The sequence below is a fragment of the Penicillium cosmopolitanum genome, assembly GCF_028827165.1.
Source record: "Penicillium cosmopolitanum strain IBT 29677 chromosome Unknown utg000004l:1.0-4361866.0:1.0-4365735.0, whole genome shotgun sequence".
In the NCBI taxonomy this organism is placed as follows: Eukaryota; Fungi; Ascomycota; class Eurotiomycetes; order Eurotiales; family Aspergillaceae; genus Penicillium; species Penicillium cosmopolitanum.
This window is the reverse complement of record NW_026622674.1, coordinates 4,002,811-4,029,629: the sequence shown is the minus strand read 5'-3', so window position 1 is coordinate 4,029,629 and position 26,819 is coordinate 4,002,811. Positions and strand designations below refer to the sequence as shown.

Genomic DNA, 26,819 nt, shown 5'->3' with positions numbered 1-26,819 from the left:
CCCGAGCAACGGCGAGTTTGGATGAAGGTGGGAAATCAAAAATCCCAGAGAATCGAAAGATAAGAGGTACAAACGCGAATTAGAAGAAGGCGAGACGAGATGGAAAGGACGGAGTGATAATGGGGGAGCTGGAAGCGGACAGAAGCTTCGCAGGCGCGAGCGAGTTCCAACGTCAGGAGCTGACTAGTCACGTGTAATGACGCTCCCGTTCTCCCGTTTCTCCCGTCAGCTGCAGCAGTCCCGAGACCCCTTCTGCCCTCCTGCAGATTATGCGCTTTGGTCATGGCCGATTTCCGTTAAATAGGAGGTCTTGCTTTCCAGGAACCAAGCAAGGGCTGCCACTTCACTATTTCCACCCATAATGTCCACGTTAATCCCGTTTCGCGACAAACGCCTACCACCCATGCCAGCAACAGCTACAGCTTCGATGTACCACCACCACCACAACCCCCCTTCTCTATGTGGACCGCCAGTCTAAACACATTCAGCGAAATCTACAAACTTTGATTGATGCGCAAAGTGAAGGTCTGTTGGCTGGTTTGGCTCAACAGCAATCAGATGACACGTCTGATGGAAGCTTCACTCCTACCTCTTCGAGAGTCGGTCGGTCTCGGTCACCCTCCACTATACCGGCTAGACAGCCGGTGCCCAAGAAGATCGGACTCAAGGCTGCTCGGCAAGGTATTTTCCAGTCCATCTATGACCTTCTAAAGCTACGAGAAGAGGAGCGGGAGATCCTATCTTCCCAGACAGACGAGAGAGATAATGCTCTTCATGAAATCCAGGGATTCACCACTCGAAGGAGTGGCTTGGAAGAATCAATCTCCAACATTCATAACAATCGAGACAATCAACGAGCTAAACACCTACAAGAAGAGGCCCGAACCCTCGAAACTGACATTCACGAATTGGAAACCAGACTGTATGAGATGAAAGCTCGACATCGGCATATCGTCGGCCAGATTTCCCATATTGAGAATTCCGTCGAGGCTAAACTATCCTCTTACACCGAATCCCTATCTATCCTCCAGAAAGATGTCCAAACTTATCTCCGCGATCCTCCCGTCCAACCTCTCTCGCAGCGCAATAATGGCCAAGCTACATTCTACACTCTGAACCCCAAACGTCGGACTCTTGAGATGGCTCAGGAGCACTGGAAGTCAGAGCAGGAGAACATCCGTGGGAGACAGGATGAAGTAGAGGCGGAGATCATGGCTCTAGAAGAAGGCGGCGGGGTCTGGAAACAGGCCATCGCTGACATTTCCAATTTTGAGAAAAATCTCAGAGCCAGCATGCGGCAATATATACAACTGGATACAGGCTCTCATGATGGAAGCGCTACGGAGTCGAAAGCAGAAGTTGCTGCGGGTGTGGCCAACGATTTGGATAAGGTCACCCAGGCGCTCGAGGCTCACTTAGAACTCTCCGAAAGCAAAGATTGGAAATTACTTGTTTGTTGCCTTTCAGCAGAGTTGGAGGCTCTCCGATCAGCGCACGAACTACTTCTTCCAGCTTTTGGCCTGTCTGTCCCCGAGGAGAAAGGCAAGCAAGCTTCGTCACCATCTCCAGATGGGGAATCGGCTAGCAAGTCTGTAGATACGCAAGAGGAGACCTCGGAGTATGAGAATGACCTCGAGCCCCCCGATGATCTCCTGAAAGATGCCGATCATGAAGCCAACCATACGGATGCCGCATCACGGTCTGAAGATGATGAACCGGATCCAGCTTGGTTACTGCCGGAGTCTTGATGCTGTTGTTCCTAATTTAGTATTCATAGACCATAGAACCATTTAGCGAGATACTCTATAACCAAGATTTATATATGCTACAATTCCAAGGTTTTCAAGCTCCTATTCCAATGAAATATTCAGTCAAGTATCAAAGGCCTACCAGTGCATGATTTGTTGAAGATACTAGTACTAGTAGTAGTGTACTACTACTACTACTAAGATAGTGTGCCCAGGTGCTGTGTTGGATTTAGAACGCGGGTGGATCTGCCCTGCCCGCCTCTTCTTTTCCTCCAACATCAACAACACCTGCAGGTGGGCATTAACTTGAACAACATCACCCCTCCACAGGGATGGTCATGGCCAAAGAACCGGAGTGAATTAAACTGAAAGCTCTATACATAAATTGCACAATGGATCTACCCGCCCCAACTTTCTCGTTCTCGATTCCCTCCATACATGATGAAGTCAACCTGGAATGTCGAGTTTATCTACCCGACGAGCTCCAAAATATACAACTTGAATCAGCATCATCATCATCAACACCTCCAACACCAACACCAGTGACATCGCGATGGAAACCCCGAGGAGCCATTATCGCCCATCCCTACACCCGACTCGGCGGCTGCTACGATGACCCTGTAGTGAGCTTCGTCGGTGGCGAGCTTCTGCAGGCGGGCTATGTGGTGGGGACATTCAATTTCCGGTGCATCATCTCCTCTCCTCTATCTGACCTCATGGATGACCAACTAACGCCGATCACAGTGGCGCGGGGGGTTCTGAGGGGCACACCAGCTGGACTGCCAAGTCCGAACTGGAAGATTATGTCTCATTCTACGGGTTTATGCTGGTATATCTACAGCAGTTGAAAAATGCCCTCATCAGCGGCAACCTAGCTGGGCAGACTCCTGATTCTTCTGCGCTACCAGGAGAAAGCGACAGCGGCATCCAGCTCATTCTCGGAGGGTATTCGTTCGGATCCCTTATTGCCTCTCATGCCCCGGACGTCGATGTCATACTGGAGTTATTCCGACCGTCCTCATCGCGTGTCAACAAGATTTGCAGAGTCGCTAGGATGATTGCTGTATTATCCGCATCCACGCAGCACCTCTACCCATCGAATCCAGATGTCCTGGTAGGGCCAGATACAGATACGGATACAGGGACAGCTGACGACTTTCAGCCCCGCGCTTCACCACTCATCTCCATTGCTTATCTGCTCGTGTCACCTCTCCTCCCACCCGTGAGTCACTTCCTGACGTGCTTTTCCACTCTATCACTGAACGTGGGGTGGGGAGTGGGCCCTCTAAGGTTAGTTCAAACCCGGCCCGACCACCAGCTGAGCAAGCACAGTAGCCTGGCGCTGTATGGGGATGGGGACACCTTCACCTCAGCCCCGAAATTGCAGCGGTGGTCAGCCGAGATCGCGCGCGTGCCGCAGAGTCGGTTCCAAAGCGGCGAAATCGGGGGCGCGGGGCATTTCTGGCGAGAAGATGGGGTGGAGGCGAGGGCGAGGAATCGCTTAAGGGAATGGTTGAAGCTGATCGAGTCGGACCAGATCTGATTTGATCTGGGTTGATCCTAGGTTATGCCTGTGTGGCCACGTTGGTCTACGGGATTATCACCTCTATACTCCTTACTGCCGCCCTGTGTGACCAGAGTCTGTTGTGTTGTACATACAAAGTAGCACTCTCATAATAAGTCGAGTGCGTCAATGAGTGGAAGGGTAATCTTTAGCGCTCTTTCACATGCACCTGCATGTGAAGATGGAAAGAGACGCGATCATCAGCAGGGTTGGACTGACCAGATGATGCTGATGAGATCCACAAGGACAGGGGTTACCTGCAGTAAATGGGACTGTGAGTGTGACTGAATTTAGCATCTCACACAATCTACCCCATACTCTTTTTGTACCCCAGAAAATAGAACATCTTCTAAGCCGTAAACCTGAAATCGAGTCGAATCCACTTAACTCCGTCGGGCCGGGGTAAAAGGGCGAAGTTGGAGTTGGAAGGTCATCGGGCGGACAATCATTGGCCCCTCGTGACAGCCTGACCGACTCTTTTACTCTTTTACACATTTGCTCTTTTACACATTTACACTACAAGACCTCCCCTCATTCTTTCTACCTTTCCCATCTATCCTTGCACGTCTTATTAAAAGACTTTGAAAGCTGCAGTCGAACTCGACCCGCCTGGATGGCTTGCTCCCGATGCACAGGCCTGCTATGACGGTGTTAGGCGACTCCACAATAGTCCATTCGCAATGCCACCAACTTGATCTCGAACGCGACCACTCCTCCAATCGATCCACACCCTATCGCTCGTTGCGCAAAGCCATCTCGATCCCTGCCGTCTCGTCGCTCGTCAAGGGTTCGTGGAATTGGGCAGGCGAGACCTTACACACCTATCGCGATGGCCTCTCCGCGGAGCAGCGGAAACAGCGTGAGGAGATCGAAAACCGCAAACAACTCTTCTACTTGAAGATTAAGAATGTAAGTAATGCGTGCCACTACTCGGGTTATCTCTTACCTCCGGGGCCCCTGCGCGCAATAGGCACAGACCAATACTAACGCGATCGTTCGGTAGGCTGTCACGTACGAGGAATGGAGCGAATGCGCCAGCGAACTAGACGTACTGGAAAACAACAAGGCTTGGAAATACACACTGGAGTGCACGGAATACCACCCACAATTAGTCCATGAGCGATTAAGACAGCTGGAAGACGCGCGCATCAGTTGCGATGTGAGCCGCATGCTCTTCCTCGTCCGGACGGCGCTCAGCCGTGACCTGGGAAAGATGAGCAATGCCTCTCTTTATCGACATTCGCATATCGGCACCAAGGACCTCATCGATCGGTATATCAACGCGGCCCTCGATACGATAACAACATTGGTGGACCTCTCGGTACACGATCGCTGCGATGGCTTGGAACTGAAATACATCCTCGACCAGCTGTTAGCGGCTCGACAGGCATTCGGCCGAAGTGCCCTTCTTTTCTCCGGTGGTGCCACATTTGGCATGAACCATATCGGCGTTCTCAAGGCTCTTTATGAGACCGGCCTTATCCCTCGCATTATCTCGGGTGCATCGGCGGGGAGTATCGTGTGCGCGGTCTTTTGCACCCGCAAGGACGAGGAGTTGGCTGGTCTGCTGGATACCTATGCGCATGGTAACTTTGCTGTTTTCAATGAGCATGGACAAGAGGAGAATATATTTCAAAAGACGGCGCGGTTCTTGAAATTCGGGTCCTTCTTGGATATCTCCCACCTGGCGAATACCATGCGCAACTGGCTCGGGGACATTACATTTCAGGAGGCATATAACCGGACGAGACGGATTTTGAATATATGTGTCTCCAGCGCTGATATCTATGAGCTTCCACGGTTGCTCAACTATATTTCCGCTCCCAATGTGTTGATTTGGTCTGCAGTGTAAGTTGAACATGATACCTACCTTTGCTGGAAGATTCAATAAAATACTGACCGTCGATTCACAGTGCGGTATCCTGCTCCGTGCCACTCGTCTTTAGGCCCTTTACCCTGATGGCGAAGGATCCCTTAACAGGCGAGGCAGTGCCTTGGAATGACCTTCATAAGCAGTATATCGATGGATCTGTCGACGGCGACCTTCCAATGACGCGACTGTCTGAAATGTTCAACGTCAATCATTTCATCGTTTCACAGGTGAATCCTCATGTGGTCCCATTCCTACCGAAGGAAGATGGACCAGTCAGCGTAGCCGAACAGGCATCATCCCTCGTCCCTCGATGGATGAACACGATGACCCACCTCGCCAAAGACGAGATGCTTTACCGAATGACCGTTCTTTCCGAGTTAGGGGTATTCCCCAATTCAATGACCAAGTTCGCCTCCATCATGAACCAGAAATACAGCGGGGACATCAACATTTACCCCGAGCTCATTTCATCGAACTTTCCTCGGATATTAGAGAACCCGACGACGGAGTTTATGCAGCAAGCTTGCCTGAGCGGGGAACGGGCAACATGGCCCAGATTAAGCCGTATTCGAAATGCGGTTGCCATCGAGCTTGCACTAGACAGAGCCATACAACAGATGCGGGCCCGCGTGGCTTTCAGTCCGGGACAAGTCGATTTCAGGCTGCAAGAGTCGACTCGTCACTCTTCCGACTTATCACTAGAAAATGGCAGCGCCGGACGGGGAAGCATGCGCAATCGAAGAAGAGGCTCGCATGGCCATGAGTTAGAACGCAGAAGATCACGAAGACTGTCTCACAGCGATCCAGCGCAAGAACTGCGAAAAGCGCACAGTACGGTATCACTAGAGAACCCACGTTTCATGACATCGAACGATCAAATGTCCGTGCCAGTCCGGTCAAAGGCCCACCATCAGCGTCGATCTACAATCTCCGGGAGCGGAGCGCTGTTCGCGACTGGATCTGCTAGCGACGACGACGAGGAACAGCAGGTAGAGGAGGATGAGCCACTCGACTTTTCCTTCACCATTGCACCTCCATCGTCCAAACATCGAGCTTCCTGGGACGCTTCTTGCTATAGTGAGGAGTTGAGTAATGGCCCACGGAGCCCAGCCCGATCCCGACGATCTTCATTCTCTTCTGGCAGGTCACAAATGAGGTCCGGATCAGGCCAACGAGGTTCACCAAAACGAGTCTTTGCACCGTCGCCACGCGATATCTCCATGGCATTGTCTCCATCTTCGCGCCATCAACTAAGCATGACACCGAGCGTTAACCCGATCTCCCCTGACTCACTCACGCGCAAGCCGCGCTCATGATGGAGGGATGGAATCGGGCACCGATAGAAGCATATACGAGTAGACAATATGCTCATCCGCTCGACATATCGACCCATAATCTGACATGCATCCCAGCACCCTCGGCTCCGATGTGGGCCCCAAATACCGTAAGAAAGGATCCATGCGAGAGACTGCCCTGTAGGATGCGCAGAATTCGATCCCAATATCGACATCCCGCGTCCTTGGCCATGGCCCAATCTATTCCAGCACCGGAAGAAGATCCAACCAGAGACTGGCGCGCTACCACACCCTCTTCCCAATATGCTTTTGCTCTTTCTTTTGCCTATACCAGCCCCAGCCTTTCCGGCTGGACATTTTTTCGGGCTTCCTTTTCTTCCTTTGTCTTGTAAGGCGATAGATAGAGTCTCTTGGCACCAGCCATAATCTATGAGTGACATGTGGCGGTCTCAAGAAGTGTATATATTGGAGACAATCCACAAATCGTGGTGTATTATGCATATACAGCAGTTACAGGGTGATTCTACAGTTCCTAGATGGGGATTCCTTTTAAGATCGACAGCACTATTTCCAGTCAACAATACGAATTCCGCCCTTGGCGCACCGTTCCTTCAAAGGTTGTTCCTGGAGCTAAACCGTTTTCTTCTACTGTGTCCGACTTGAGGGCCCCGGGGAGGAGAGACCGGGATTTACTACTCCAGACTCGGAGTAGTACATGCTAGCCCGTCACTAAACCGTTCTGCCTTGTCCACCTTGCCCACCTTGTCCACGAGCGAGCCTGATGTGTGAGCAGCCAACGAGGTTCTTGGAGGTGGAGGTCGGCAAACCACGAGCGGGAATCATCGGCGGTGACGGTCGCAAAGAGTTTCTGGATTGCTGCACGATGCTGCACACCGTCACTCCCTTGCCTGGAAGGGAATAGCAGGAGGCCGTACACGTTGTCTAAAATTCCGTAGCTGCATGAAGTAGTCACAGAATTCCAACCAAGTGCTTTGTATCAAACGTCTGATTTGAGCTCGGCACCTCGCACGACCCTTGACCTTTCAACGAAGGATTTCGCAGACCTTCTTCAGCGCGACTCAGGGGACGGCGATCCTTAAGTCATGGGCTCCACATCTACCGCTAAACGCTGCCCTGGTGGAGTTGGACTGTTAGGGCCCGCCGTGTTCTTTGCCGGTTTAGTCTTGGGCTGACGACGCGTGGTGGGAACCCCATCCACGTTTGATACAGACTTGCGACATTCCAGACTCCCCCAGACAAAGACAACTCTCTGCTCTCTGCCATGACTAACGCCGAGAAGACAAGGGCCTGGAACTCTCCCAGCACAGAGGGTGAAACGCCTCTCCCGGTCAAGTCAGCGCCATGTTTCATCCTTCTTGAGCTGCCGGAGTGAGCTGTTGAATGTTTTGAATCACGATTGATCTTCGCAGCTCACTACCAAGGTTGTCATGGATACGAATATGGGATGGGGCTTCGAACACGTCGGCGTACCCCGATCGCACAAAAAGCCTTGGAGTACGGAGGATTTATGTTCCGTCGACATACGGAGTCCACGGGTATAACTACTTATTGTACAGTAGTACAATGTACGGAGTATCATTTCTGAGAGCCGCCTTCCCAGGGACACCCGTGGACATCCCCGATTCCAAATGCCTAGCCCCGACGCGAAAGGCAAAATACAAACTTTGGAACCGACTTGGTCCACCTGCCGATCCATTGCAAGCCATTGGCCACGACGTTATCAATCAGTGCGATCGTCCTGCTTTTTGCCTGCCGCGCGCGACTCTCATGTCCACTTTTTCTGTGGGAGAACCCACAATTCCTTTCTACCCTGATACATGAACCGTATCAGCCAGCGTGGCGAGTGTGGATTTCATGATGAAATATTTCCAGGAGCCGCCGGCGGCCAGCGAAGGAAGTCCAGAAACAAATTAGAGTTCTGATCATCCTGGTCACGCATGCAGGGATCTTGATACTCAAATGATATTCCGGTTTTTTCGTCCATTTGGAAAATGGAAAATTTCGGATTTGCCGATGCTTTACTCCGTAGGCTGAGATCTATGTATGATACTCCAGCCTAATGAACATGCCGAATCAAAGCTCTTCTTGGCCCGAAATTAAGCTCGCCGGCCTCATTCCTACTCTTGGCCGGACCCATCGGTCTTGGTGCTCTGGATAAAAATCCACATCTGGCAGGTACCTTGAACATCTGCTAGCAGGGCGCAATATGATACGATCAGACCACCCCGGCATTCGAATTTAGATGGAACATGATCATCGCTCTACTTTCTATTCGAAAGGGCTATCCGTTCGAGCAGTGTAAGCGAATGTCGATACTTGCCCCGTCTCCACTGGTGCGGCACTTGCGGCCTTTTTTGGGGTGCTCAGCGGTTTCCATGGCAGAGGGTCGCTACATATCAGACTTCGAAGCACTGGTGGATAATGGACCAGCCCCAGAAAATGCATGGTCGAATCCCTTTTGGTCCCTTGTCCCTGACAGGACCCTCAGGGACATGGCTCCGCTATTTCTTTGGCGCCCTAGTTCTTTTCTGGTCAAGACCGCTGAGGACTTACCCCTTCTGGGTTCCTCTGGTTTAGAGATCGACGTCCCGCCTTCTCTGTCCTCCGTGCCATATGTTGGCCCAGCCTTCAGAGAGGCGAATTGTTGAGCTCATTGCCCGATCACGGAGTCTCCATCATGTTTGAGGACCCAGCTGCCTAAACAGACTTGCGGGTCAATCTGTTCAGCCACCTTAGATATAGCCCTATAAAGGATATCCTCGATCCGCCTTGCTATCATTCTTGGGCTCCTCTCTCTCCCTCTCCTGACTTTATTATACCCAGTCTCTACGTCGTTATCAAGTGTGATCACGACAACCGTCCGCTCTTTTAAACAAGTTCAACAATAAACCCTAATATCCAACCACAATGAAGTACACCGGTGTCGCCGCTATGGGCTTGATGGGCTGTGCCCTCGCCCTGCCTCATGGTCCTCCTCAGGGTCCTCCTCACGGTCCTCCTCCGGCCTCCGGCCTGCCTGCTCCTTCTGGCCCTTTCCCATCAGGACCTTTCCCATCGGGCCCTACCCCTACCGGCTTCCCGACTCCCTCTAGCAGCCTCGAGGCCCGTCAATTCGGCTTCCCTACCGGCGCGCCCTCTGGCACTCCCTCGGGTACCCCCTCCGGCTTCCCTACCGGTTTCCCTACCGGTTTCCCAACTGGCTTCCCTGGCTTCCCTGGCGAGAAGCGTCAGTTCGGTGAGCCCTCTGGCTTCCCTACCAGCTTCCCTACCAGCTTCCCTACCCCCTCGGGCCCCATTCCTACCGGCTTCCCGACTCCTTCTGGCCCGCCTCCCGCCGACATTGAGGCCCGTCAGTTCGGCCTCCCCCTCTGGTCTCCCCATCCCTTCCGGCTTCCCTAGCTTCTCTCTGCCCTCTGGAATTCCCACCAGTCTTCCCTTCGGCAAGCGCCAGTTCGGTGAGCCCTCCGGCTTCCCTACCAGTTTCCCTACTCCCTCGGGACCTCCCTCTAGCGGATTCCCTACTCCCTCTGGAACTCCCCCCAGTGGATTCCCTACCGGAGTCCCTCCCTTTCCCACTCCCCGCGTTTAAATGATTGCACATATCTGGTATCTGTGCACACGCCGGACGGAGATTGCGGAACTCGACGCGGGAACTGCAGCTGAACGCGTTTTATGAGAAGGATCTATAGATGGCAATCGTTGTACATTTTTGATTATCTGGTCTAGATGACTACCGCCTTGAAAGATGAAGGTTTTGGGGTTTAGATCAGGTTGTCCTTTTTTTTGTCTCATTCATTTTTATGTACGACATACGGGCTACCGGTATAGATGGATTGGATATTTGATTGAAATGCTCAATGACAGCCGCCAGTACACGTGGGCCTCATTGTTTTTGTTGACTTATCCTCAATACATTCTTTTTGTTATGGCAATTCACGACTACTTGATTCTTTATGATGAGATTGTTACTATCGCAACTACTCCGTATATCCGTATACCCTACTGTAACATCTAGAATTACCTTGGTATCATCAGAAATCGGATAATCATACACACGACACGTCAGAGATCGTCGAGGAATTGAATAGGTGAACTTATTAATTGAAATGACCAGAATGGCTGGAACTTGCTCCACTCGGCACCTTTCAGAAAGCGTCCATGGAATAAAACCTTCTTTTTGAAAAGTGGCGAAAGTGGCCCACCAGTGCTTGTTCTGGACAGCCCCAAAATTGGGCGGTTGGTGAAAATACTGCCCTGCAGATCGCCGTTTCAGATCCAAACCCTATGTTGATGCAAGAATTTCGCAATATAAGCCTTATCTTGACTCAACATAAGATGAATCTGTCTATCGGCGGTATTTCCTTATAAGCTCATAGTCTCTATATGTCATTTCTTGGAAACTTTCGTCATTTCGCTTATCACTGCGACCATGAAAATCAGACCATTTTATTGGTACTAGTAAAGCTCATGTGTTCCAAATAAGTTCCATAGTGTTGCCCAGGTGTATCAGAGAATTACATATTACCGGCTGGCTTCTTCAAGGTATCTTCTACGCTCACAACGCTGAGATAAAGCGGCAGATTTACCGTTGCATCAAATACGCCTGCACCCAGGATCATCAAATGATCGGGATACTTCTCAAAGACATGTAAACTCCGGCTGTATGCCGGTGCCTGAGGTGTGTCATGCAATTCCCACTGATCAGGCTGGCCACCGGCTTGATTGGTGAAAACACCACTGTGATCAGCGTCGCTAACGAGGATAGTTCCATTATCACCGCCGGATGGCGACCAAACCACATAAGGAGATGCGTTGGGCTGGACTCCATCAACCATGATGGGGATACCATAGGCAAAGCGGAAATCAAATGGACTGTCGGCCATTCGGTAGTAGACCGGATAGCCCACCTCAGACCAGCTGTCTCCTCCTGGGAACTCGTGCACCAAAATCCACTTCTCCAGAGGAGGGATATAGGAGATGATGGTCATTCCAGGACGAGCAGTATAGTTGAGATAGGCCACATCGTCTATCACGGGTCCCCAGGATCTCAAGTCCGCCGATTCCTGGTGAGCAAGTTTCTGACCGTGCAGGGGGTCACGCTGATCGGAGTAGAACACGCCGATAGTGTGGTTGAAAAATCTAGAATTCCCGCGTTCAGTGCCTGGAACAGAGATTAACATGGGCAGAGTACAACTCACTCGATGAATGGCTCCCAAATGCATGGATTTCCATTGGTAGTATCCGGCCCACTGCCTCTCGCCACATTACTGACGAACTTCCAGGTATGACCCTTATCTTTACTAGCATAGATATCAATGTTCGTGCTCTTGCTTCCCCAGCTGTTTCCACTGGCCAAAACCGTGCCGGCAGGGAAATCACCAACAGCAAATGGTAACTCTGCCAGCGCAGGCTGGGCTGACATTCCCAATCCATTCACCTGGTCAGTCAGGTTGGAGATCCAGGACCAGGTAGCACCACCATCTGCACTTTGGAATATGGGGAAGTATGGAGTTTTATCGCCCGCAAACGAAGCTGTCGCAAGGAGACTTCCATCCGATAGTTCGACTTGCCGGGGATAGAGAACAGAGTTCTTGGAGTCAGGTTGGTAGATGACATTCTCTGCAAAAGTGGACCACGGCCGTGGTGGCGGTGTTGGTGGTTTCTGTGGAGGAGGAGGGGGAGGTGGTGGTGGTGGGTTCAAGGGAGGCTTGACCGATTCCACACAACTGAGGCCGGCCAGACCGAGGAGCAAAAGCTTGGTGAGCATATTTCCAAATCGGGTATATCAATGAGAAAGCTTCTAGACTGCAGCTATCCCAATTGGGCTCTTTCCTCTTGGGCTTCAAGCATCTCGTACAAATCTTCGCCGTAGGATTTATATTGTTTTTGATATATGTGCGGGGACTCCAGGTTCTGTTCCAGTTCAAATCAGGGAAATATCCGTGTTGAGAAGGTTCAACGTCGTTGAAGCCCTGATCCTTCGCTGCACAAACGTTTAGCCGTTAGTTCTAAGACAAGCATTGTAACTTTGAGATTCAGGCTAAAGGCGAGCATGCATAACTTATGATCGGAATGGACGATCTTTCCATTTAGGTTTACTTCTATTAGCCTAATGGAATCGATTGAACCTTTCATGGTTCAGTAATCTCCATAGTTTAGGCGGGGTACAAGCTGGGGTACAGTGTCGTCGGCGCCTCTAGATGCCGCTCACTGCTTACTGCTTACATGTAAAGTTCACTTGCCGGCCCGGGCTTTTCAATTTAGCACCAGTTTGAGACAAGATTTGGACGATCTTCTAGTAGCTTTCGGACAATCTTCGCCACCTTGAATCATGTCTCGGTTTGAAAGAACGGAGAAGTAACTACCGTGAAAATACCCGCAGACGCGCCGGTTCCTAAGGGTCCAACTGCCGCCAGGGTTGTCAGATTTTGCGGGGAAGCCTTTCCAGGGTCTTCTTCGGCAAATAGTCATGTTAATCACTGCCTGTAGTGCATGTTATCCTAGGCGCTCACCTTGTTCTTTCTTGCTTCTCCGTCGTGAGTGCTTTGAACAGGGTGCCATCCTCCCTTAGCGATATTCCCCGCTTTCCAATTCGAGTTGAAATTCGTACTACAGGTTTGTTACTAAGTTCTGCAATAAAACAATAATCTAGAAGCTTCCATCAAGCACTTTAATATTTATTCTTCGACCATTGGAATCTGTACGGGTGTGTTATGCGCTGGCATTGGTGTTATGTCAACGTATAACTAGTCCCGGGCCTGTCACCGGAGTATGTGGGGAAGACAACCGATGGCCCGTTCTGAGTGAATTGTTACCTGCCCCTCGTTCCACACCGGAAATCTTCAAGACGAGCCAAGAAGAAGCATCCCGGGCCTCGAGTCGGAGTATATCCGACTAATTATGAAATCCGTAATTTAGCCTAGGGATCGATGACAAAATTCTTTAAGCAGGGACTTCAATATGCAGCAGCACATATTTAAGTATCCAGCAATCACGTAGACTTGTTCATCATAGCCCTGGAGAGTGAGTTATTATCCTATAAATTTTTCCTGGGTAAAGACTACGAGTCTCCTGTGTTTTTGGGCGCAGAAATTGGAAGGGAATCATCATGGCACCATCTCAGCCCTTGCGCGCTGGTGCAACAGTACTGCTATCTCTCATAGCAGTACACACCGGCGTCCAGGCAGCATCTGTCTGCAATGGTGACAATTCAGCATCGAAGGCAGCCTACGATGCCTCAAAAAGCTACGTTGGGTGTTACTTAGATCACAAAGTGAGCATTTTAACGGCAGCGAAACTTAGCACCATTGGTATGACGCCTCAGTACTGTGCCAACTGGTGCGGTCAACGAGGTTTTGCTTATGGTGGCATCGAGTTTGGAACGTAAGCGAACTGTCTTTTAATCGATAGAACCGTTGATTCGCAAGCTGACCCCTAAATAGGCAATGTTTCTGTGGGAGTGAGCCCGATTTCAGCCTCGCGACCAAGACAGATGACGGCAGCTGCAGCTCGAAATGCGCAACTGAACCATCCAGCTCATGTGGAGGAGGCTATGTGTAAGTCAAATGCAAGACTCAAAAGAGAACAAGGTGCTAACATCGTGGAACTGTATTTAGTATGTCTTTGTATAAGATCTCGAATCCACAAGGGGGCGGAGTGAACACTAAATTCGTGCCAGCGTGCCAAACACAGCCCCTCTGCAGTCAGCCTATCTGTGATACTTCATTGAGCATTGCAGAGAGAGTCGATTCGCTTGTCAAATCCCTGACCCTGGAGGCAAAGATCCTCAATCTTGTGGATGCTTCAGCCGGATCTGCCCGCCTCGGCTTGCCTTCCTACGAGTGGTGGAGTGAGGCAACGCATGGTGTTGGCTCTGCACCGGGTGTGCAATTCACTTCCAAACCAGCCAATTTCAGCTATGCCACAAGCTTCCCTGCACCGATCCTGACAGCGGCTTCCTTCGATGACGCTTTGATTCGGAAAATCGCTGAAGTAATTGGCAAAGAAGGACGAGCATTTGGCAACAATGGATTTTCGGGATTCGATTTCTGGGCCCCGAATATCAATGGTTTCAGGGATCCTCGATGGGGAAGAGGGCAAGAGACGCCCGGTGAGGATGCTTTTGTCGCACAGAATTATATTCGCAATTTTGTTCCGGGACTTCAGGGCGATGACCCGAAGAACAAGCAGGTCATTGCAACATGCAAGCATTACGCGGTCTACGACTTGGAGACGGGCAGATATGGTAATAACTACAACCCTACCCAGCAGGATCTGAGTGATTACTTCCTGGCTCCGTTCAAGACTTGCGTGCGTGACACGGATGTGGGAAGCATTATGTGTTCGTACAATTCGGTTTCCGGCATTCCAGCCTGTGCGAATGAATACCTTCTTGATGAGGTACTCAGAAAGCACTGGAATTTCAATGCAGACTATCACTACGTGGTGTCTGACTGCGGCGCAGTCACAGATATCTGGCAATACCACAACTTTACCGACACCGAAGAAGCAGCAGCCTCCGTTGCTCTCAATGCCGGTGTTGATTTGGAATGTGGTTCCTCATACCTGAAGCTGAACGAATCTCTCGCAGCAAAGCAGACCTCAGTCAAAGTCATGGACCAGTCCTTGGCAAGACTATATTCCGCATTGTTTACGGTCGGCTTCTTCGATGGCGGAAAGTATGACCATCTCGATTTCTCGGACGTATCTACCCCTGCGGCAGAGGCTCTCGCGTATGAGGCTGCAGTCGAAGGTATGACACTTCTCAAAAATGACGACCTTCTTCCTTTGGACTCTCCGCATAAATTCAAGAGTGTCGCGGTGATTGGACCATTCGCAAACGCGACGACTCAAATGCAAGGCGATTACTCTGGTGATGCACCATACTTGATCAGCCCTTTGGAAGCATTTGAGAGCGACCCGAGATGGAAAGTGAATTATGCCATGGGTACAGCAATCAATAATCAGAATACTACTGGATTTGAAGCAGCTCTAGCAGCCGCAAAGAAGTCTGATTTGATTGTTTATCTTGGTGGCATCGACAACTCCCTCGAGTCCGAAACGCTTGATCGGACTTCACTCGCTTGGCCTGGAAACCAACTCGATCTCATCAAAAGCTTGTCCAAGCTCTCGAAGCCAATGGTAGTTGTCCAATTCGGAGGCGGCCAGGTTGATGACAGCGCCATTTTGAAGAACAAAGATATCCAAGCTCTGGTTTGGGCGGGATATCCCAGTCAAAGCGGAGGCACTGCTCTTATTGATGTCCTTGTGGGCAAACGATCACCTGCTGGCAGACTACCAGTCACGCAGTATCCCGCCAGCTATGCCGACCAAGTAAATATCTTCGACATCAACCTTCGCCCTAAAGATTCATATCCCGGACGAACATACAAATGGTACACCGGAAAGCCGGTGATCCCATTCGGCTACGGTCTTCACTACACAAAATTCAAGTTTGACTGGGAAGAGACTTTAAACCAGGAATACAATATTCAGGACCTTGTTGCCTCATGCCAAAGAAATTCTGGCGGTTCGATCAACGACAACACACCCTTTACCACTGTCAAGGCACGAGTCAAAAATTTGGGTCATGAAACTTCTGACTACGTTAGCTTGCTGTTCCTTTCCAGCAAGGATGCAGGCCCGGCTCCACGACCAAACAAGTCCCTTTTGTCATACGTGCGTCTCCACAATATTGCTCACGGAAGCGATCAAGTGGCAGACTTGCCTCTCACTCTCGGCTCACTGGCACGAGCTGATGAGAATGGAAGTCTCGTTATTTTCCCAGGGCATTACAAGATTGCATTGGACAACTCCGAGGACTTGACTTTCGATTTTACATTGAAGGGTAGCCCAGCGGTTATTGAGACGCTCCCTACGCCTGATGCACAGTATAACTTTACTGTGCCCGTTCATATTCAGCCAGCGTCCACTGAAGCACATAGTTAGTTTTTGTGAAATGTGCTCTTCTTGGCCCGGGGCTTTAATGACTGAAATTTTCAAAGTTCAAATCATGAAGTAGACAAGCCTGCTTAAGAGTTGGTGCCTTTAGGCCCTACTATAGAATACAAGTCTTCTGTTTCTTCTATTGAGAAAATTACACCTGTAGATGGACCGTGACCGGCTGGATTTAACAGGAATAATAGTTAAAATGGTTCAATTCGATTGAGTAACTAGTGCCTCTCCAGTGTATCGGATGGTCCAGACTACCTGAAGCCTACCTTACTTCTGAAAAGTGCTTGTATCGTCCTCAATAGTCTAACTAGACCATCGTGGCGCCAAGGTGTGAGAAACAAAAAGGTATCAATTCTCTCGATTCTAACATTTACTCGACACTAAGACCCTCAAAATGAACTTGCACGCCCTTCGTCTGCCCAACAGCGTAGACGCCAATAATCGGGCCAGTAAAATCAGGATCAGTCATGTCCAAAGTATCAACCGTTCCAAGGCACGTCCAGTCATTTCTAACGTGAGGTTGGAATGAATAAAGCAGGGAATACTGCTTCTCTGTGTACTCTATCCGGAAAAGCAGCGAGCGAGGGACTTCCTCGAGAGTATGTTTCTCAGTTTGAACGATCTTCTGGCCAGCATTGACCAGTTCAAGAACCACCGCTTGCTGAGAAGGGTCGTAGTATATTCTTGAGAAGCGGTGCTCTTCCTTGTAACAGGCGAGACCAGCCTGGATCTTTGCAGAGCTCCAGGAACCCTCGATTCCTTCGAGGACCACAGAGCTGCTGCCGGATAATTCCCGTTGCCGCTTGCCAATGAAGGTCGGGCTGTCTGTCGGGTGGGACAAATCGACCGATGATGCAATCAATGTCAGGGATGAATGGTTATTCTCGATCCGATAATTGCTCATGATAGCATCTCGAATGTAGAGATAGTCCAACCCAGCTTCAGCCGTGAGGTGCGAGCTCGAACGGGTTGCTGAAAGGCTACGGGGGCTCAATTTCACTTGATCAAAGACCGGCCAGTCGCCCTCCCAGTCGACCCGGGTCAAAAAGGTCTCGCGGCCCATGGGGCATCTCCCTTGGTCCTCTAGACGGCCTCCAAGGCAGGTTCCCCACCATTGGCCCTCCTTGTCCTGGAAGAGTTCACAGTGGCCGGTATACTGGACATACTCTTGAGTACCACGCGCCGTGAGGACGGGGTTGCTTGGACACGAGTCATACGGGCCAAAGACATTCTGAGAGCGTGCCATCGTCACCATATGCCCGCCATGGGTACCACCCTCCGCGATGAGCAAGTAATACCAGCCCTTGACCTTATACAAGTGCGGCCCCTCGGGATAAATGTCACCAGTGCCGTTCCAGATGATTACTTCCTCGGTCAATTTTGCGCCGGTCTTGAGGTCGATTTCGAAGAGGTTGATCGTGGTGCCTGGGCCTATTCCACCGGACCCTTGCAGGTAGACTTTTCCATCATCATCGAACAGAAGACTCGGGTCGATTCCCTCAAACTCGAAGTAGACCGGGTCGCTCCATGTGCCTGACCAGATATCATCGGTGGAAACTACGAAATTCTCCGTCGCGTCCCTGTTCTTTCCCTCTGCACGGATGACATTGGTACAGACGACATAGAATTTTCCCTGGTGATGACGGATCGTGGGCGCGTATAGGCCTCCACTCCCGACCAAGAACTTGCCATCATCTACCGGATAGAGGTTTGCCTGCGACTTTGCGAGGCTAAGCTGGGATTGGCGGTGGATTGCATTTCCTGTGCGCTCGCACGTTAGCGGAAGCTCGAATTGTCTCTCCCATCTACTAAGCGACCGGGAGACTTACCGATCTGCTTCCATGATACCAGATCTTGAGAGGCGTAGATAGGAAGACCGGGAAAAGCGTGGAAACTGGAGTTGACGAGATAAAACCAGTCGCCCACCAAGACCACGGATGGATCGGGCGCGAAGCCTGAGATGATAGGGTTGACTGTATCCGACATGGCTAGCTCACGCAATAAAGAGAATGAAGGCTAGAGGGATAATCTATGTTCTTTCACTTCATCCCGCCTTGGGTAAAATACTTAAATATGCCAATTGAGATACTCCGCTTGCTATTAGCCAGGACTAGCTAGCGCCTTCTGTTCCAGACACTCTCACAGGTGTCATATTCCCGGATATTCTACAGCACGCATTCACCCCATTAGCCCACATGCTAAGTATTCGCGTAGCACCGATTCGCCATGTTTGGCCAAATATTACTCGATCGTGTATGAGAGGGGTACAGTTGAAATTTAAGCAAGTTCCGGGACATAGTCCCGCAGGAGCTAGCCAATACACGACGAGACCTGACCACTATCCGAGTTGGGCTGCACTGTAGAGTCATGACTTGATAAGGAAAGATAAGCCAGGAGGGGAATTTGGCTTCCAAATGTATATTTTTACAGGTCAATACATGGCTTTGTTAGCTGCATGCAGCTGGATGAGGGGGTAAATTAGGCTGTTGATAGGCCACCAAGCAGGGATGCCAAGCACGCTGTATAGGCTAAATTGGAGCTCAAGGTCCAAAAGAGGCTCTCCCCCACAATTGCTCCGAAAGGAATAGTACATACAGTAGTCAAAGGAATCACATGGATAGCTCCTCTTGGCAATTACTGGGCGAGCAATCGGTTAGGCTGTTGATTATCAGCGGGTTTGCGGATAGAGAAGCCGCTTAAAAAGAGGGGATTTGCATCTCCGTGTCGATCAAAGCTTTAATGAATATTAACTACATGCTATGCCTGACTACTAGATCGACATGTTTGTAACTTGCACGCTTTTCCCGGCAAGCTTAACTAGTAAAGTGGCTGAGATTAAAATCAAAGCAAGTAAACGCTCTCTCAAGCTCGGGTAATGCTGAACCCTCCACTTGCCGGCGGTATCACTGTAAGTTTCGACCTCCAGTTAAACCCAGTTAAACTAACCTTAAGTTAATCGTCCTCTTACCAAATAAGGCCTAGCTGGACTAGGCAGCCTCTCTCGGGCCCCCGCAAGTGTCTACCGCTAACCCTAAGTCTCCCAAGTCTCCACCCCCAGTCCCCCACAGCCTGCGGGGTCTGGAGTATGCACCGCCGAGGTATGAAGGATCATGAACCCAAGTGATAGCGCGTCAAGGATGCGAGCATACCAAGAAAATGCCAATCTTTTCGGTAAAATGCAGAACAGGCAAATATAACCATTGGCCAGCTCAAGCTATTCGCCAACACTAAATGGGGTGGCAACATGTCGTGACAAGCCCAGTTGGGGGACAATACAGCCGGGAATCGATCAAGCCACCATCTGTACGGAGGACAAGGGTTGTCAAGCTCATAGCTGTCTCGAAATTCATAAGAGGGGCCTTTTTCCTGATTAAAAGCTCCCTTTCATCCCTGACTGCAGTGAAAAGTGGACTCATTAACTTGTTACACCTCTTTTGCCTTTCTCATCTTCACCTACATCCAGTCCAGCGCACGCTACAGCAATATGGCGTTGCGATTCCGGCCCCCGAAGCCGAGCCAGAAGATCCTACCGGTTAAGCCGACAAAGGGACACTTCTTGTTCGCGCACCAAGAGTTCAAGCGCGTACCATGGTGGAAGAGGAAGAACATGCGGACCCTGTACATCTACATCGTCATCCTGATCATGACCAACACCGCGAACGGTTTCGACGGTTCCATGATGAACGGTCTCCAAACTCTTTCCTACTGGCAGGAATACTTCGGGCACCCTCACGGCTCGCTTCTTGGTCTCTTTAATGCCTCCATGAGTCTTGGTTCTCTGCTCGGTCTATTCGTTGTGCCTTACATGATTGATGCCTGGGGCCGTAGGCTGGGTTGTTTCGTTGGATGTCTTATTATGTTACTTGCTGTTGGTTTGCAGTCTGGCGCTACTGGCTTTGGCATGTTCATTGCTGCTCGTCTGCTTATTGGATTTGGTGATTGTCTTGTTCTTGGTAGTGCTCCGCTTTTGATTGCGGAGATTGCGCATCCTCAAGATCGTGCCGTTCTTGTCACGCTTAGTGGTGCTTCTTATCACTCTGGTGCGTTCATTGCTAGCTGGGTGACATTGGGTACATTGAAGATTCAGGTATGTATCATCGCCAAACAGCTACCGAGGATATACTTGTTCTCGACTGACACTCTTTCTTCCATAGAGCGACTGGTCGTGGCGTCTGCCCAGCCTGTTGCAGGCTATTTGCACCATTGTCATCGTTTGCGGTATCTGGCTCATGCCAGAAAGCCCCCGCTGGCTAATGAGCAAGGGAAAACACGATGAAGCCTTGCGAATTCTCGTCAAGTACCATGGCGAGGGAGACCAGGATGACGCATTTGTGCACCTGGAGTATGCCGAGATCAAGGCCGCCATCGATCTGGACAAGGGTATTGACCAAACTCGCTGGGTTGACTTCTTGAAGACCAAGGGCAACCGCAAGCGAATTGGTCTAATCACCGCTCTGGGTCTCTTCAGTCAATGGAGTGGCAATGGTTTGATCTCTTACTATCTCAAGCAAGTTATGGACAGTGTTGGTATCACCAAGGCCTCTACGCAGCTTGGAATCAACGCTGGTATCAAGTCCGAGGCCTTGATCACCAACTTCACCCTGGCCTTCTTCATCGATAGGTTGGGACGACGACCGGTCTACATGGTTTCGACGGTTGGCACGTTCGTGGTCTTCAATGCATGGACTATCGTGTCAGCTCGGTACGCGATCGCGGCTAATCAGGCGCTGGGATACATCTTCGTCGTCCTGACCGTTCTCTACGGAGTATTCTACGATATAAAGTAAGTACTCATCCATCTAACAAAGTCTTATACCAACAGCCGCTAACATTAGGTTTCCTCTCAGATCCGGTCTGATGGCAACCTACACCACCGAAATTCTCCCCTACGGTCTCCGTGCCAAGGGTTTCACCTGGCTGAACTTCTGCGTCACCGCGGCCCTCTTCTTCAACCAGTACATCAACGCGATTGCCCTCGACGCCATTGGCTGGAAGTATTACATTGTCTACTGCGTCTTCCTTGGAGCGGAGGTCTTCGTTATCTACACCTTCTTGATCGAAACCCGGTATACTCCCATGGAGGAAATCGCCAAGTACTTCGATGGCGATGACGCGGTTGATATTGGTGAGATTGCTGTTGCGGATATGAAGGAGCAAGCCAAGGAGTCGGGGGGCAAGGCGGCTACTGTTCATGTTGAAGTGAAGGAGTAAGCTGATACACAGGGCATGTTGGGGATTTGTTTGGGAGGCTTTGTGGATGCTTTAATGATTTTTGGATATAACGTTGGTTGGCTACGCCTAGAGCTCTTACTAGGAATTATCCCTGGGAACCTCTCCAAGTTATATGTGTGTATTGAATATGGCTTCTGATGCGTGGCTTTTTCGTAGGCCCTCAAGATAATTACGAGGCTTATTGTACCCTCTTAGCTCCCAGGATCCGTGATCAGTAGGAGTAGGCGAAAAAAAGTGAAAGTAATAATCAAAATTCAAGCTCCTGGGAGCAGTAAAGCGTTATGACCCTATTTCCTGCTTATTGGCCACTGTAAGTAATCTTGCCCTATCCCTGATCGGCCGAGTTGTAGGATTAATTTTCCTACAAGATCATTCTCGTCAGTAGCATTCAACTGCAAAGAGGCTATTGCATGACTACAAACTACTCCTCTGTTGAATGATTCCAACACATGTAGATCTAATTGAAAGTTGTAGAAGATTGGCTCCCTATACTTTCTGGCCTTTGACCTGCGAGAAGCAGCATACCAAGACAAACTAGACAAATTGTTCCCAGGAGCCTGCAGACTGCAGCCAAGACTTTGCATGGGAAATCCGGTACGTAGGTACTTCGTATACCGATGCGTGTTATAACATGTCACCACATAGTTATTGGACAGCGAAATAAGGGTTCACTCAAGTTAGCGCTTGGGCGGCGCCAACACAGACATGATATGTCCGTTCGAAATAGGATACTCCTCCTCGCTCGGAAGACTTTCAGCATCATAATCCCAGCCATGACCTAGTATATTCCATATCTCATGAATTTGGGTTGTAACATTAGAGATATTCAACACCGACTCAATGTATTTTCTTTGCGCTTCACCAGTTAATCCTAGTCGCAAACAGTCGTAACTGAGCACACTCTCATCTACATCCAGATCAGCTTCCCACTGTGCTATTACCGCTGAGCTCTCCCGTCGTGAAATCCACTCCTGCTTCGTCGGATGAGCAGATGATGGTTGAAACTGCGACAAGCAGCTGTCCTCGAGCATTTGGAGGAATCCCTTTTTGGTGAATCGGTGTTGGGTGAGTCATTGTAGAAGCAGAAGGACTGGGGCGCTAAACGAGGAAATGCTGAAGACCCGTTCATTTTGGCCGACGCTCTCGATAATTAGGCAGCAACTTGTACGTGAACCTTTTATCCTCGACTTTCCCAAGCTAATTATATCAATCTATCTAAATCTAAAGCCCGAACTGCAACTCATAGTCATCAGGGTTGCCCCTGCAAGCTATAATACCATCTGGCCGCACGAGAACAGCGCCATTCTCACCTGCCGGAAACAATTCTTTCCAAGCTCCCTCTGAGACTTTCCAGCCATTTGAACTATCAATAAGTTCGAGTCGATACGGTATATGAAATTCTTCGAGAAAATTCCACTTCACGGGAGAATTTGCTAGAAGCAAGAAATGTTGCGGCTGGAGCAAGTCTCGAGTAGAGATGGTGATGTTCCCCCGCTGCAACCAAAGATGAGGAAGATGATGACCAGGGATGGTTGAAGGATGGTAGTGGATGTTGTCGAATTCACCATCTTCACGAATCTGGCCGCCATGTCTTAATGGTTTTCCTTCATTCTTGGTATCGACTGAAGGATAGAACCAGCCCATTTCGGTTCCGAGTGCACAGAATTCGCCATCGAGAACTGTCTGAGCACCCTGGACATCAAGCTGCTTCCTTTGATAGTCAGGATGTTCTTTGCTGAAAAAAGCTTTCATAGCCGATTGATTTTCTTCAGTTGATTGATTTGGAGACACACCAATCGCTCGGTCCATTGCATCTCCATGGCTTCGCAGGTTGAACAGACTAGAATAGGCGACGCCTTTAGCGATTGGCCGTCGCTCTCCTTCATAAGTATCGAGGAGCGAATTCGGGTCTTTCCAAACTCCACGCAGCGTGAACGCAAGCTTCCAGATCAAATTGAAAGCATCCTGAACTCCGGTATTCATACCCAGAGCTCCCCAGGGCGGAATCCTATGGGCCGCATCTCCAATTAAGAACATTTTCCCTCCTTTGCTGCGGAAGTGCTCCGTCACAATGCTGCTAACGTACCAGTGACTGACGCTGCGAAGCTCGATCTCGAGGTCGGGAAGTTCAAGCGTCTTCCGGATTCGATTGACCATCGCATCGGTATCGAACCTTTGCGGGTCATCTGGTAGCATTGCGCATCCAAAATACCATTCTTCAGTGTCGGGGTCCGATGGGAATGGACCGAGAGGGTATAGATACCCCGATTTGATGCTACCTCCGAGCGACGGATTGATGAACCAGCTGATGAAGGCGTTGGGATTGGGATGAATGGTGGAAAGGGGGGCATGGAAATGAGCCGAGACCATGTCAAAGATGTCTTTCTCACCTTCCCACGCGAGGCCCAGCTGATCGGCCATCATGCGACCTCCATCAGCACCGAGAACATAGTCTGCCTCCCAATCTTCGCGGGTGCCATCTTTGTTTTGTACTGTCACAACAACTTTGTCCGACGTTTCGGTGACAGAAATAACATCAGTGGAATGTTTAAATCCATTTGGATTCAGCTCTCGTCCCCGGTTGAGCAATATCGGCTCCAGGCGAATCTGCGGGAGAATCCTGTAAGAACAAGGACTAGCCTCCTCATATCGAGTTCGGTATTCCCCTCCCCCCCCACGCATTGCGACTGTGAATTTCCCGTCCGTGAGCCCCTAGACTGGTGTACCACACCGTGCGACTAACGGTTTCCGGAGGTGCACTTTGGCGCATCACTTCGTCTTCCACGCCAATATGGCGGAGGATTTCCATCGTTCTCTGATTCAACCCACATGCTTTTGGATGTATCGATGTTCCAGGGTGACGCTCGAAGAGTACATTTGGAATTTCTTGAAGGGAGAGGAGAATCGAGGAGATGAGCCCCACGGGACCTCCGCCAACTATGATGACTGGGGGCATGGTGTACTGAGTGGCTTGGCTGAACGCCTGTCATAGGCATCAGCCCCTGGTAGCCAGGAACAAAATATTGGCTACGATTGGAATTCTAGAGCTGAGAAGCAATGTCGCAGATCTGGTGAAATTGATTTTCATCATTATGCCTGCCCCTCGTTTCCCCATCTCTCCATCTCTCTCCATCTCTCCACCTCTCTCGGCGTGGGACGCGTATCAGCCCCGCTTCACCCTAGCTAGCCCTTTTGTAACAATGCTACTCTGTAGAGCGTGGTGGAAAACAAATATGCCTTCTCAATGTAAACTATGACAAATAGGAGGACAATAAACCTTTCATCTAACTCCGTCGGCGAAGCTTTCAGTCTAGACTGAACACAGAATAATTCAGCAGTCTTCAGGGAGCTGTCAAAGCTGAATTTGCTAAAAATATCCTTAATTAGCCTGCATAATATAGGGTTGCAATGTAAAGCGGGGTGATTAATGTCAACTAAGATTCTATTCTGGGGGCCAGATCCCAAATTGATGCAGCTAATTGCTGCTAATTAAGGAACAAGTCCCTTGCCAACCCGCCGATCGCCCCGCTCCGCTGCATCCGTTCCGGCGGCAAGGCACTCCAGGGCTTGATGTATTGGTGGACTGGTTAGTATCCAGCTGCGATGCACCGCGACATGCATTCGGACTTATGCTTCATCAGCTACGCGGCGAGTAGTGCACCGGACCCGTTGATGAACAAGCTTTATATCAGAGCGCCTTCCAAAGCCCAGACAATTTTTGTCAAGCCAGTTTCTCTTTCTCTTGACTAGTTTCAGAGGAAGTCAGATGCTCATCCTTTGACTTTCTTGTGTTTCTCATTGATTACGCCTTTGCCTGTTTGCTTTTGGTCTTTACAGCTCAATTATCTTGCTGCATTTACTGGCTCGCCACCTCCACTATCTTGGACATCCTTGCTCACCAAGATCCTGGTGTGCCCAATCCGAGTGTGCGACTCGCTCTCTGTTGGTTTGACCTGTCCCTTTCATGCAGTCATTCGTGCAGTCGAGAACGTGAAGGTCTAGGGTCGGGTAAGAAGGGCCTTTGTTGATCTCTCGACGTCGGTGGCTTCCCCGGCGTTCGTCACCCCTGGTGGTTCGCGAGATCTGAAAGATATTTGGTCGAGCTCCTCCCTCTCTTGTCTTTTCAATACATATTATCTATAATAGAGTGCACGGATGTTATCTGCTGCCTCAAAGGAAAAGCCACTGCATATAATCGGAGACCCATTGCCCTCTCATCGTCCAGAATGAGCAGTGCCGTCACGAAGCCCCTCGCCATCTTCCGCAAACCGGAGAACCCCAAGCCTCTTCACACTCGCTGGGGCGACGTGGCCATCTCTGTTCCCACCGATGGCTCATGGAATCAATACGATAATCCTCATCGGCCAGCCAAGGGGCGCCAACTATACGGACCGGGATTTATCCCAGATATCTCCCCATCTGATCAAACCCGAAACCCATTGAAAGATGAGGATACAGAGGATCGAAAGGAAGAAATATCCTCTGAGAGGCCTTCTGTCTCTAGACGAAGCTCACTATCTCTGGGAGCATTGCGACCTGGCCGACTTTCCGTGCGCTTGGCATCTCGCCCGAAGCAACTAGAGGGAGAAAGCACGTTCGAAAGGGAGAGCCGAGATGATCAAAAGCGACGAGACTTTGCCTACAAGCCAATACGCAAAGATTATACTGCCGAGGTCACCGATCAACCGGGGAGTACCAGTACTCGCTTCCGGTACATCCCCACGAACGGCACATACCTCGAGGACATCCCATCGCCTCGAAGTCAATCAGCGCAATCCTTTCACAGTCCTCGCGAACGACGGGACTCTTTCTCGAATCCCTTCGATGCAGCAGACCGTGGTCGCAAATCTATTATAAGCAAAGAGCCTTCTGAGCAATGGCCCTCAAATGTGGAGGATGATCGCCGCAGCCTGCGGTCTAGCATTGGAGGTAGCTCTGACGGCTCTGGCTCCCGGTTAAGTTTTGGACTGCCTCCCAGAAGACGGACCTCGCCGTTCGTGGCAGCCGATCGAAAAAGGTCTTCCTCATTGAAGCCAATGACTATGGCTATGGTTCCTGACCCTGAGGATCTTTATGAATGATAATGTCTCAGAAAATATATGAAGATCGGAGAGATCCACGACACTCTATTT

At 50.2% G+C, this 26,819-nt stretch overlaps 11 protein-coding genes across 11 annotated transcripts; 7 read left to right on the top strand and 4 right to left on the bottom strand.

Annotated features, from left to right (window-relative positions):
• Positions 1-361: 361 nt before the first annotated feature.
• On the top strand, positions 362-1,748 carry N7509_002924 (uncharacterized protein; the record flags this gene model as incomplete). The annotated part of the gene is made up of 2 exons (XM_056627561.1): positions 362-429; positions 521-1,748. 2 exons carry the CDS (start codon positions 362-364, stop codon positions 1,746-1,748), a joined length of 1,296 nt encoding a protein of 431 aa, XP_056493356.1.
• Positions 1,749-2,140: 392 nt separating this feature from the next.
• N7509_002923 (uncharacterized protein) lies at positions 2,141-3,291 on the top strand (the record flags this gene model as incomplete). Its single annotated transcript, XM_056627560.1, has 2 exons — positions 2,141-2,433; positions 2,493-3,291. The coding sequence occupies 2 exons, from the start codon at positions 2,141-2,143 to the stop codon at positions 3,289-3,291; spliced, it is 1,092 nt and encodes a 363-aa protein (XP_056493355.1).
• Positions 3,292-3,939: 648 nt separating this feature from the next.
• N7509_002922 (putative Patatin family phospholipase) lies at positions 3,940-6,501 on the top strand (the record flags this gene model as incomplete). The annotated part of the gene is made up of 3 exons (XM_056627559.1): positions 3,940-4,221; positions 4,316-5,160; positions 5,226-6,501. 3 exons carry the CDS (start codon positions 3,940-3,942, stop codon positions 6,499-6,501), a joined length of 2,403 nt encoding a protein of 800 aa, XP_056493354.1.
• Positions 6,502-9,408: 2,907 nt separating this feature from the next.
• Positions 9,409-9,900, top strand: N7509_002921 (uncharacterized protein; the record flags this gene model as incomplete). Its single annotated transcript, XM_056627558.1, has 1 exon — positions 9,409-9,900. The coding sequence occupies one exon, from the start codon at positions 9,409-9,411 to the stop codon at positions 9,898-9,900; it is 492 nt and encodes a 163-aa protein (XP_056493353.1).
• A 1,115-nt stretch (positions 9,901-11,015) lies between these two features.
• N7509_002920 (uncharacterized protein) lies at positions 11,016-12,268 on the bottom strand (the record flags this gene model as incomplete). Its single annotated transcript, XM_056627557.1, has 2 exons — positions 11,016-11,640; positions 11,700-12,268. 2 exons carry the CDS (start codon positions 12,266-12,268, stop codon positions 11,016-11,018), a joined length of 1,194 nt encoding a protein of 397 aa, XP_056493352.1.
• A 1,341-nt stretch (positions 12,269-13,609) lies between these two features.
• N7509_002919 (uncharacterized protein) lies at positions 13,610-16,443 on the top strand (the record flags this gene model as incomplete). The annotated part of the gene is made up of 3 exons (XM_056627556.1): positions 13,610-13,884; positions 13,944-14,057; positions 14,118-16,443. Coding segments are annotated over 3 exons (2,715 nt in total), but the record flags the coding sequence as incomplete, so codon positions are not given.
• A 382-nt stretch (positions 16,444-16,825) lies between these two features.
• N7509_002918 (putative xylosidase/arabinosidase) lies at positions 16,826-18,441 on the bottom strand (the record flags this gene model as incomplete). The annotated part of the gene is made up of 2 exons (XM_056627555.1): positions 16,826-18,216; positions 18,285-18,441. The coding sequence occupies 2 exons, from the start codon at positions 18,439-18,441 to the stop codon at positions 16,826-16,828; spliced, it is 1,548 nt and encodes a 515-aa protein (XP_056493350.1).
• A 1,498-nt stretch (positions 18,442-19,939) lies between these two features.
• On the top strand, positions 19,940-21,666 carry N7509_002917 (putative hexose transporter; the record flags this gene model as incomplete). The annotated part of the gene is made up of 3 exons (XM_056627554.1): positions 19,940-20,542; positions 20,610-21,238; positions 21,303-21,666. 3 exons carry the CDS (start codon positions 19,940-19,942, stop codon positions 21,664-21,666), a joined length of 1,596 nt encoding a protein of 531 aa, XP_056493349.1.
• A 698-nt stretch (positions 21,667-22,364) lies between these two features.
• On the bottom strand, positions 22,365-22,718 carry N7509_002916 (uncharacterized protein; the record flags this gene model as incomplete). Its single annotated transcript, XM_056627553.1, has 1 exon — positions 22,365-22,718. One exon carries the CDS (start codon positions 22,716-22,718, stop codon positions 22,365-22,367), a length of 354 nt encoding a protein of 117 aa, XP_056493348.1.
• Positions 22,719-22,908: 190 nt separating this feature from the next.
• Positions 22,909-24,643, bottom strand: N7509_002915 (uncharacterized protein; the record flags this gene model as incomplete). Its single annotated transcript, XM_056627552.1, has 2 exons — positions 22,909-24,307; positions 24,366-24,643. 2 exons carry the CDS (start codon positions 24,641-24,643, stop codon positions 22,909-22,911), a joined length of 1,677 nt encoding a protein of 558 aa, XP_056493347.1.
• A 1,270-nt stretch (positions 24,644-25,913) lies between these two features.
• Positions 25,914-26,768, top strand: N7509_002914 (uncharacterized protein; the record flags this gene model as incomplete). The annotated part of the gene is made up of 1 exon (XM_056627551.1): positions 25,914-26,768. The coding sequence occupies one exon, from the start codon at positions 25,914-25,916 to the stop codon at positions 26,766-26,768; it is 855 nt and encodes a 284-aa protein (XP_056493346.1).
• Between the last annotated feature and the right edge of the window lie 51 nt (positions 26,769-26,819).